Raw genomic sequence first — 12,132 nt, forward strand, 5'->3', positions numbered from 1 at the left:
TCCATATTCCAGTCTTAGATTCGTAGAATTTTAAAGAAAAAGAAAGACTTGCATTTCTACAGCGCCTTTCACGACCTCAGGACGTCCCAAAGCGCTTTCCAGCCAATGAAGTACTTTTTGAAGTGTGGTCACTGTTGTAATGTAGGAAACACGGCAGCCAATTTGCGCACAGCAAGCTCCCACAAACAGCAATGTGATAATGACCAGATAATCTGTTTTTTGGTAATGTTGATTGAGGAATAAATATTGGCCAAGACATAAGGAGGCCATTCGGCCCACTGCACCTCTGCCAGCTGTCTGAATGACCTGTCCAAGTAGCGAGCCCCCTCCCCAGCTCTTTTCCCGTACCCTTTTAAATTTTCCTTTTTTCAAATATTTATCTATCCATTTTAAAAGGTGTTGTGGATTCTGCTTCCACCGCTGTTTCTGGCCGGCATTTCAAAATTTAAAAAAATCTCCCAACTTTCCCGTGTTAATTTTTTGGGTTAGATTCACCATTTTTTGGTGAGGGGGTGCTGAGAAAATAGGTGACAGCTTGAACTACTCTCTTTCCCCCCCTCCCCAATCCCGGCATGCTAACGTATTACAATCCTCTTGTCATGTTGGCGTGTCTCCAATAACTTGCAGTACTGTGAGCTTGATATCTTTGCGTCTGTTCTGCGCTAAGGTTGCATAGAGTCCTGTTTAGAGGTTCAGCTGCTGACTATCTGGGTGACGGGCATCTGAATGATACGGAGGTTCTTGTGTTGCAGGTGACGGTGATGCACTCCATGCAAGCTGGATACCTAGAGAAAGCCCAGAAATACACAGATAAAGCACTCATGCAGCTAGAAAAATTAAAAAGTAAGTCACGTGGAACTGCTATTTTTAGTTATGGGTTCTCAGTCAGATTTTGGTGAAGGTCGGATGTATGGATCGGTTACACTCTCCACTTGAACCGTAGATTCTGTCCTTCCAAACTGGGATCAGGCTTTTTTTTAATATTCGTTCATGGGATGTGGGCATCGCTGGCAAGGCCAGCATTTATTGCCCATCCCTAATTGACCTTGAGATGGTGGTGCTGCCTTCTTGAACCGTTGCAGTCTGTATGCTGAAGGTACTTCCGTAGTGAAACTTCCTTGTCGCGGTTTGGTACATTTCAGAGGGCAGTTAAGAGTCAACCACATTGCTGTGGGTCTGGAGTCACATATAGGCCAGACCGGGTACAGACGGCAGGTTTCCTTCCCTGTTTTTACGACAATCCGGTAGTTTCGTGGTCACCATTACTGATACCAGCTTTTTATTCCAGATTTATTAATTAACTGAATTTAAATTCCCCAGCTGCCTTGGTGGGATTTGAACTCATGTCTCCAGATCACTAGTCCAGGCCTCTGGATTACTAATCGCCCAGTAACATAACCACTATACTACCGTACCCCCTTGAGCTGCACAACAGTAGGGTACTGTACTGGTGGGTACAGGTCTGTCACTGTATAACACTGGGGTACAGTACTGGTGGGTACAGGTCTGTTACTGTATAACACTGGGGTACAGTACTGGTGGGTACAGGTCTGTCACTATAACACGGGTACAGTACTGGTGGGTACAGGTCTGTCGCTGTATAGCACTGGGGTACAGTACTGGTGGGTACACATCTGTCACTATAACACTGGGGTACAGTACTGGTGGGTACAGGTCTGTCACTGTATAACGGGTACAGTACTGGTGGGTACAGGTCTGTCACTGTATAACATGGGTACAGTACTAGTGGGTACAGGTCTGTCACTGTATAACACTAGGGTACAGTACTGGTGGATACAGGTCTGTCGCTGTATAACACTGGGGTACAGTACTGGTGGGTACAGGTCTCTCACCGTATAACACGGGTACTGTACTGGTGGGTACAGGTCTGTCACTGTATAACACGGGTACAGTACTGGTGGGTACAGGTCTGTCGCTGTATAACATTGGGGTACAGTGCTGATGGGGACAGGTCTGTCACTATAACACCGGGGTACAGTACTGGTGGGTACAGGTCTGTCGCTGTACAACATTGGGGTACAGTACTGATTGGTACAGGTCTGTCACTAACACTGGGGCACAGTACTGGTGGGTACAGGTCTGTTGCTGTATAACATTGGGGTACAGTACTGATTGGTACAGGTCTGTCATTGTAACACTGGGGTACAGTACTGGTGGGTACAGGTCTGCCACTGTATAACATTGGGGTACAGTACTGGTGGGTACAGGTCTGTCACTAACACTGGGGTACAGTACTGGTGGGTACAGGTCTGTTGCTGTATAACATTGGGGTACAGTACTGATTGGTACAGGTCTGTCACTGTAACACTGGGGTACAGTACTGGTGGGTACAGGTCTGCCACTGTATAACACTGGGGTACAGTACTGGTGGGTACAGGTCTGTCACTGTATAACACTGGGGTACAGTACTGGTGGGTACAGGTCTGTCACTGTATAACACTGGGTACAGTACTGGTGGGTACAGGTCTGTCACTGTATAACACTGGGGTACAGTACTGGTGGGTACAGGTCTGCCACTGTATAACACTGGGGTACAGGTCTGCCACTGTATAACACTGGGGTACAGTACTGGTGGGTACAGGTCTGCCACTGTATAACACTGGGGTACAGTACTGGTGGGTACAGGTCTGTCACTGTATAACACTGGGGTACAGTATTGGTGGGTACAGGTCTGTCACTGTAACACTGGGGTACAGTACTGGTGGGTACAGGTCTGTCACTGTATAACACTGGCGTACAGTACTGGTGGGTACAGGTCTGTCACTGTATAACACTGGCGTACAGTACTGGTGGGTACAGGTCTGTCGCTGTATAACACTGGGGTACAGTACTGGTGGGTACAGGTCTGTCACTGTATAACACTGGGGTACAGTACTGGTGGGTACAGGTCTGTCACTGTATAACACTGGGGTACAGTACTGGTGGGTACAGGTCTGCCACTGTAACACTGGGGTACAGTACTGGTGGGTACAGGTCTGTCACTGTATAACGGGTACAGTACTGGTGGGTACAGGTCTGTCACTGTATAACATGGGTACAGTACTAGTGGGTACAGGTCTGTCACTGTATAACACTAGGGTACAGTACTGGTGGATACAGGTCTGTCGCTGTATAACACTGGGCTACAGTACTGGTGGGTACAGGTCTCTCACCGTATAACACGGGTACTGTACTGGTGGGTACAGGTCTGTCACTGTATAACACGGGTACAGTACTGGTGGGTACAGGTCTGTCGCTGTATAACATTGGGGTACAGTGCTGATGGGGACAGGTCTGTCACTATAACACCGGGGTACAGTACTGGTGGGTACAGGTCTGTCGCTGTATAACATTGGGGTACAGTACTGATTGGTACAGGTCTGTCACTAACACTGGGGTAAAGTACTGGTGGGTACAGGTCTGTTGCTGTATAACATTGGGGTACAGTACTGATTGGTACAGGCCTGTCATTGTAACACTGGGGTACAGTACTGGTGGGTACAGGTCTGCCACTGTATAACATTGGGGTACAGTACTGGTGGGTACAGGTCTGTCACTGTAACACTGGGGTACAGTACTGGTGGGTACAGGTCTGCCACTGTATAACATTGGGGTACAGTACTGGTGGGTACAGGTCTGCCACTATAACACTGGGGTACAGTACTGGTGGGTGCAGGTCTGCCACTGTATAACACGGGTACAGTACTGGTGGGTACAGGTCTGCCACTGTATAACACGGGTACAGGTCTGCCACTGTATAACACTGGGGTACAGTACTGGTGGGTACAGGTCTGCCACTGTATAACACTGGGGTACAGTACTGGTGGGTACAGGTCTGTCACTGTATAACACGGGTACAGTATTGGTGGGTACAGGTCTGTCACTGTAACACTGGGGTACAGTACTGGTGGGTACAGGTCTGTCACTGTGTAACACTGGCGTACAGTACTGGTGGGTACAGGTCTGTCACTGTATAACACTGGCGTACAGTACTGGTGGGTACAGGTCTGTCGCTGTATAACACTGGGGTACAGTACTGGTGGGTACAGGTCTGCCACTGTATAACACGGGTACAGTACTGGTGGGTGCAGGTCTGTCACTGTATAACACTGGGGTACAGTACTGGTGGGTACAGGTCAGTCACTGTATAACACTGGGGTACAGTACTGGTGGGTACAGGTCTGTCACTGTATAACACTGGGGTACAGTACTGGTGGGTACAGGTCTATCACTGTATAACACGGGTACAGTACTGGTGGGTGCAGGTCTGTCACTGTATAACACTGGGGTACAGTACTGGTGGGTACAGGTCTGTCACTATAACACTGGGGTACAGTACTGGTGGGTACAGGTCTGTCACTGTATAACACTGGGGTACAGTACTGGTGGGTACAGGTCTGTCACTGTATAACACTGGGGTACAGTACTGGTGGGTACAGGTCTGTCACTGTATAACACTGGGGTACAGGTCTGTCACTGTATAACACGGGTACAGTACTGGTGGGTACAGGTCTGTCGCTGTACAACACTGGGGTACAGTACTGGTGGGTACAGGTCTGTCAGTATAACACTGGGGTACAGTATTGGTGGGTACAGGTCTGTCAGTATAACACTGGGGTACAGTACTGGTGGGTACAGGTCTGTCACTGTATAACACTGGGGTACAGGTCTGTCAGTATAACACTGGGGTACAACCTTCTGACCTGTGCGGCTCTGTTATCTTTACCAGCTGAGCCATTACTTAAAAGCTAAGTGTCCAATTGTGATTGCTGTTTAAGTGTAAATTCTCTACAGATTTCTTGAAATCCTTCAATCGACGGTTTGGTTATAAAGCTTTACATTATAAGTTGGGTTTGATGTATCGCATTAATAATGTAAATCACGATTCTTTCTCTTGCACCCTTAACAGTGCTGGACTGCAGCCCAATCCTCTCCTCATTTCAAGTCATGTTACTGGAGCATATCATCATGTGTCGACTCGTAACAGGCCACAAAGCCACAGCTCTGCAAGAGGTTTGTATACTGAGCCACAGCCGGGGCTATGTCAGGATGTACTTCAAATACAGGTAGTTCTCGGTGGGTTCGGCACAGCCTGGACGTTGAGTTCACATCCTACCCAGTCTGATTGGATGAAGCGCTGTCATCTGTTGGCTCTTACAACAACAACTTGTGACGTAAGAAAACTACTAGGCACTTGGTCTAAGCGTTAAACAAAGCTTTAATCAACTGTTTTACAACATGGAGGTCTAGTTGTGTCCTTCACTAGTTCCTGTTACGAATGTCCTGCGCAAGCTGGGTCCGTGCCCGAGTATTTATACTCTCCCTGGACAGCGCCACCCGCAGGCCGCTCAGTATTATTTCATAAGTCTTTCTTTCATGAATGACAAGATTCATGTCAACTTGCATTTATATAGCGCCTTTAATGTAGTAAAATGTCCCAATGCGCTTCACAGGAGCATTATAAAACACAATTTTGACGCATGAGATATAAGGACAGCTGATTAAAGGCTTGGTCAAAGAGGTAGGTTTTACAGAGCATCTTAAAGGAGGAGAGAGAGGCGGAGAGGGAACTCCAGAGCTTAGGGCCTCGGCAGCTGAAGGCACGGCCGCCAATGGTGGAGTGATGAAAATCGGGGATGTGCAAGAGGCCATGTAACGGTCTTGCATGAATGAGTTCAGTCTGCTTGGCAAATCCATGGACTATTTGACAGGTGCACCTTAGTTTTGGCTGTGTGAAGATCACGCCTTTGTCTCTTCCGTGCTTCATTTTTATTCACCCAATCCCTTGTTTCTTCGACCACATTCTTTAAATTTCCCCTTTTTCTCCCCCCTCAACTTTAGAATCTTCCTGAGCCACATAACCTCAGCAACCAGTTTGAATAGAAAGACTGAACCGGCTGAGGCTCTTTTCTCTAGAAAAGAGAAGGCTGAGGGGTGACCTGATCGAGGTCTTTAAGATTATGAAGAGGTTCATTGGATTAGACATAGAGAAGATCTTTCCACTTGTGGGGGAATCTATAAGTAGGGGCTATAAATATAAGATAGTCACTAATCAATCCAATAGGGAATTCAGGAGAAACTTCTTTACCCAGAGAGTGGTGAGAATGTGGAACTCGCTCCCACAGGGAGTGGTCGAGGCGAATAGCACAGATGCATTTAAGGGGAAGCTAGGTAAGTACGTGAGGGAGAAAGGAATACAGGAAACTCTCGTTTAAACGGCACCTAAATATCCAGAATTCTCTATTAACCGGCAAAATTCTCACTCTGAAAACAACACCTCAGTAACCGGCAATGTTGTCGAGTCTGAGTCTCCCGCGGTGGCCGAGTTAGTCAGTGGGGGTAGTTCTCCAAACTGCCAGTACTCGGCTTCTTGGCGCTGTTGGAAGTCGGAACACCTCAATACCCCTGTAACAGGAGTCTGACTCTCCCGCACTGCCGGGAGTCTCTTCCGATCCGCCATTTTACAGGGGTACTGCGTGTCTCCCACGCTGCTGGCAGTCATTGCATTGCATTACCCTCAACTGGCAGTACTGTACTTAATCAAGCATCTTCCACCATCCATTTAACACAACATTCTGTAGGTGAGTACCCAATTACTGTATACTGCACATTTCTTGATTTAAAAAAATGTTTCTTTGTTAAAAATAGCCTCGGTAGATAACCCTCTCCGTCATCCGGAATTTTTGATCAACCGGCAACACGTCGGTGCCGGATACCAGAGAGTTTCCTGTAGAAGGATATGCTGATAGGGTGAGATGAAGAGAGATGGGAGGAGGCTCGTGTGGAGCGTAAATTCCAGCACGGAGCAGTTGGGCCGAATGGCCTGTTTCTGTGTTGCAGATGCCCTGTAACAACCCAAGCGGCTGATATTCAGTCCATTTTAGTGGTATACCTGGATTTAGATTCATCCGAGTGGTTTATTTCACTTCTGTTCTTTATCTTGTCAGATTTCTCAGGTCTGTCAGCTGTGTCAGCAGTCTCCCAGGTTGTTTTCTAACCACGCTGCCCAGCTCCACACGTTACTGGTGAGTAATGAAACAGCGCAATAGTTGGCTATTCGATACGCTTTTATATAGCAGTTTCTCCTTTCCTCTGACCCCTTTCCCCCTTCCCCGGCACTACTTGAGCTGGGGGAATCGCTTCACAGGTATACGTTAAGTGCTGGCAGGCTTCGCGACCATGTTGGGCATCACAGCTCATCCTGTACCCAACGCCCCCACACACCCACTTTCCAGGTGGGAATCACCAGATTGCAATCAGGAGCAGCACCCCTTGGTTGACTTTCCTCTCTCTAGCCCATGGACTGATTGTCACGTTCAGTGTTCCCTGCGCAGCCCCTTCAAAATACCGCACGTGCGTGATTTTTGCATTGATAAGCCGCTGCGCAGGATCCCCGGAGCGCAGCTTACTGGGAACATTAGTCACGTCCCACTTGAAATTGGCCAATTCCGGAGCGAAACCCGGGATCTTCTGGTTTGAGCGACTCCATTGTATGTTGCCTTGGTCAGCTGGGTGTGGAGTAACACTACTGGCTCGGTGAGCAGGTCCGTGCGCTGGCAGGCGGAATGCTCTGCTGCTTTTTAGGTGGTCGGAATTTAAATCCCAATCTCCATTCGCTGTCCAAAGGCAGGCTGTTGGTGAGTTTTGCCAACTCTCAGCTGACTGCTTAACCAAGTCCGTCTGGTAGCAGGGAATGACAGGAAGAAGAAAATATCCAGCGTGATCGCGCAGTTTGCTGGTGTTAAACTTCGACCTGCCTCTGCAACATTCTCCGGGGCGGTGTCATCACAAGGTGACTCAGCAAGAAACGCTCAGACACGCACCATTACCCACAAGAGGGTTGCGGGGGGCCTGGTCTGATCTGTTAGAGAATGCGTGAGGCCGCAGAAGGTCTTTGCTGGAACTTCAGTACATTTTGGCCCCCCCCCCCCCCCCCCCCACCGTCAACCAAGTGTTGGTGTACCCCGGAACCACCGAGCACGGCTTTTCATGACCTCTGCCCTCATTACCTCCAGATGCATCCAGTTACACCGCCCAGCGAACAGAGCAAGGTGCTCCCTCTCTGACGGAATTTGCATGTTCATAGATTAAAAGGCAGCTCTTTATCTATTCCTGTTGTCATGGGGAGGCATTCAGTAGCAATTGAATTATGTGTTGCTGTTTCCTAACATTGTTACCCCTGGGATCTTTGAATTATTGGCCCGTAATTTGTGGTCAGCGGCGAAGCAAAGGCACTCGCCGCTGGCCCCGAGAAAGCTGCCCACAGAGATCTCTGTGGCGAGAAGTTTGCCTTTTTCCACGTTCAGTTGATTGCAGCACTCTCGTGGGGATTCCCAGCGAAGAGTTGCTGTGATGTCAACAAGCTGTCTAAGCAGCCAATCACATTGCAGAATTCTCAGACAGCGAACCAGGAAATGAGAAGCTGCTTTTATCTGGACTTTTTAAAAATGTTAAGGAGTGAAATAAAGATTGGGACTTTCACTATGGTAGAAACTGAAATATGATGAACATATTTTTAAAAAAAGATAATTTTTTAATGTTTTAAAACAGTTGTAATTTTTATCATGATGGAGAAATTTGACACTCCACAAATATAAAAATTAGTTATTCAGCGCCGGAATATTTGTTTAACAGTCAATACGCTATTCCAACAAGGCTGAACATTTAATGGGGTATTTAACAGCGATATGACCGCAGAAAAGCCCACGTTTTTGTCAGTTTCACTGATTTGATTGCTGGCTATTGGTTGGGTTGTGGGGGGGGGGGCGCTGCACAGCGCAGCCAGTGTTGGAGCAGTGAATGGCTGACCGCAACTTTAGGTTTAAGAACATAAGAAGTAGGAGCAGGAGTAGGTCATACGGCCCCTCGGGCCTGCTCCGCCATTCAATAGGATCATGGCTGATCAGAATCTAGACTCACGTCCACTTCCCTGCCCTCTCCCCGTAACCCCTAATTCCCTTGTCTGCTAGGAAAATGTCTATCTCTGTTTTAAATTTATTTAATGTTGCAGCTTCCACAGCTCTCTGGGGTAGCAAATAGCATAAATTTACTACCCTCTGAGTGAAGAAGTTTCTCCTCATCTCAGTTTTGAAAGGGCAGCCCCTTATTCTAAGATTATGCCCCCTAGTTCTAGTCTCACCCATCAGCGTTTAAATGCGCGTGCGCTAAATCCTGAAGTTGTGGTCAGTTTCAGTGGGGTAATAACAGCAGACGCTGAGAGTTCGCTGTCATTACCCACTGCAGATTCCAGGCCCTCGTTTATTATGCAGTGTCTTTTGCCAAATTGTCTCTTTCTCTCCCCCCCCCCCCCCCCACTTCACCGGGAAGATCTGACTCGTGCAGGAGTTTATGCAGGTTAAACATGTCTGCTAACAAAATTCCTGCTGTGATTCGCTACGTTAACTATTCGTTCTCCTCCCGCAGGGTCTGTATTGCATCTCCGTAAACTGCATGGACAACGCAGAGGCACAGTTCACAACAGCACTTCGGGTAGGCGTTTCTGTATAATTTCTTTAGCAAATTAACGGTCGTCACCTTGTGGCACAGTCACCGATCTGGACACGGGCTGATGGAGGCGGGGTCAGGTGGTAGGATCTTAGCTGAAACTCTGGTGTCAGCTGTGGCTCAGTGGGTAGCACTCTCGCCTGAGTCCGAAGGTCGTGGGTTCAAGTCCTCACTCCAGAGACTTCAGCACAAAATCCAGACCGACACTCCCAGTGCAGTGCTGAGGGAGTGCTGCACTGTCGGAGGTGCCGTCTTTCGGATGAGACTTTAAACTGAGGCCCCGTCTGCTCTCTCAGGCGGACGTAAAAGATTCCATGGCCACTATTTCGAAGAAGGGCAGGGGAGTTCTCCCCGGTGTCCTGGTCAATATTTATTCCTCAATCATCAACATCAATAAAAACAGATTATCTGGTCGTTGTCGCATTGTTGTTTGTGGGAGCTTGCTGTGCGCAAATTGGCTGCCGCATTTCCCACATTACAACAGACTAACCTTCAACAAAAGTGCTTCATTGGTTGTAAAGTGCTTTGGGTCATCCTGAGGTGGTGAAAGGCGCTATATAAATGCTATGGGGGAAATTCACGGGATTCCACTAGCAGTAAGTACTTGCTCGTGAATCTGGCGCTGTAATGCTGCGCCCCTTTTTCCGACCCACACCCCTTTTTCCGACCCACACCCCTTGCTAAGACTTCACATTTGCAACAGGGCGCAACAAATTCACTGCTCTGATGCATGCTTTGCGAATTATTAAAATTTAATTGTAAACTTTATCATTAATCATCGTAACACTCAGTTGACTTCTACTATTGTTTTTAAAAGCACTTTTCGTGTCTAGTTTTCATTTAGAAGTTTTCAGAAACTCCGCTGAGAAAGCAGGCTCCTTGAACCCAAACCATACCTGCTATGTTATAGGGACTTGAGTATCGGGGTTACGATGCCAAAGTGACTTTCCTGTGTCGTTCCTCCATTTTGTGTTCCATTTTGAAGGCTGTAACCGATGGCGAAATGAGATGGGAGACCCAACATCCGATCTCTAGACTAATTTTTTTTTTTAATTAAAAAGGGTCATTCCTGTCTTTGGTACAAAGCAACTTTGGGCACTTTACATTGTGAAGTGTACGAGAGACCCCTCTGAAATTGGAGTGATCTGAAAGAGCTGGTAAATTGTATTACTGATTCACTGGGGAATGGTGGCATCATGGGTTTGGGGTTGAATGAGCTGAATGTAATTTTCTTGTTACCTTATGACGTTGCAGATCTTTTAAGAGTTTCCATTTAGGGGCAAAATCATAGTGACCGTCAACCAGCAGTAGAATTATCGACCCTTACTTAAAATAAACCAATCTGCCCTCAACCCTAAGGGGAGGCACTGGGTAGGTGTTCAGATTGCAGCAGTACCCCATTAATATTACAAAACCACTTTCCAACACGACCCAGTTCCCACTTATTCTCCGGACAGATTCAGTCCCAACGGATAAAGCCGCATGTGCGGGACTTCCCGCGCGTGCAGTTGGTTTAAAGATAGGCTTGTGACTTTGACCGCCAGACTGAAAGCTTCTTTAGTGTTTGCAGTTTCAGTCCTCCCTTTTTGCCTGGCAGTATCTAGCATGCATAGCGTTAACTCCACTAATAGGAGTGGAGTTGAGTCGCGACGAGCAGCAGCCACAAGATAGATACAGATGAGGAAAATGGTTGGCTTATCCATTCCGAATACTGCTCGTAGGACCTTAAATTGACTGCAATTGCCTACAAAACAGAGGTGACTGTGCTTCAAAGAGTAATTCATCGGATGTGAAGCAGTTTGAGACATGCTGCGTACCTGATAACTCGCTATATAAATTCAAGTTCTTTTAAACCTGCACTCTCATTGTTTCAGCTGACTACACATCAGGAGTTGTGGGCGTTCATAGTCACAAACCTGGCCAGTGTCTACATTAGGGAGGGCAACAGACACCAGGAGGTAAGAGGGTCGCTGCGCATCCCTTTAACATGAGCTCACGTCGTGCCCCTGTTTTAAGATTTCTAACCTGAGATGGTATCTCCTGCAGCAGAACCCCAGGATGACACAGCAAGGCTGACTGAGTCAGTTTCAGCTCAAACCCAAATACATGTTACGAACCTGGCTGCTTGGTTCTGGGACTTAACATTTACCATAGCGCAGGGCTTTAGGGGAGGGTGTGGGGGGGAGGAGATCCGAGCGAGTCTATTGGGAGATGAACCTATTTGTCTTCACAAAGCATTTTAAATTGGATGAACCCATCATGGCGATATCCTTACCAACTGAGAGAGTGGAGCCAGCCATCCACGAGTACGTGGATTAATGGGGTTGGAATGATCCAAAATAATGAGCTGGGATTGCACTGGAAATTATCGCTTTCCTTCTTGTAGCCAATACTTTTCAAACATTTCTGTGTGTGGGGGATAGCCTGCAAATGATGACATGCTTCCAGGGAGCGCCCCACCCCCCAAATATTGACGTGGTTTTGGGGACCCTTCTGCCAACACACTCTCCAGGTTTCCACTGCCAATAGTGTCACACGTCCGGGGATACATTTCAGGGAACCTTGCCCTCCAATATTGATACATTTCAGGGAACCCCGCCCTCCAATATTGATACATTTCAGGGAACC

At 47.6% G+C, this 12,132-nt stretch overlaps 1 protein-coding gene across 1 annotated transcript in view; it reads left to right on the top strand.

Moving 5' to 3' along the window:
• The window catches only part of mau2 (MAU2 sister chromatid cohesion factor), a 75,892-nt gene that overhangs the window by 37,386 nt on the left and 26,374 nt on the right, over positions 1 to 12,132 (top strand). Inside the window, exons 9-13 of the mRNA XM_086004404.1 lie at positions 753 to 843; positions 4,910 to 5,013; positions 6,948 to 7,025; positions 9,424 to 9,489; positions 11,379 to 11,462. Of these exons, the coding sequence (XP_085860530.1) occupies positions 753 to 843; positions 4,910 to 5,013; positions 6,948 to 7,025; positions 9,424 to 9,489; positions 11,379 to 11,462 (423 nt within the window). The remainder of the gene's footprint in view (positions 1 to 752; positions 844 to 4,909; positions 5,014 to 6,947; positions 7,026 to 9,423; positions 9,490 to 11,378; positions 11,463 to 12,132) is intronic.

This window comes from Somniosus microcephalus, chromosome 13, assembly GCF_052327205.1.
Source record: "Somniosus microcephalus isolate GS21.2 chromosome 13, FLI_Smic_1.0, whole genome shotgun sequence".
NCBI classification, from domain to species: domain Eukaryota; kingdom Metazoa; phylum Chordata; class Chondrichthyes; order Squaliformes; family Somniosidae; genus Somniosus; species Somniosus microcephalus.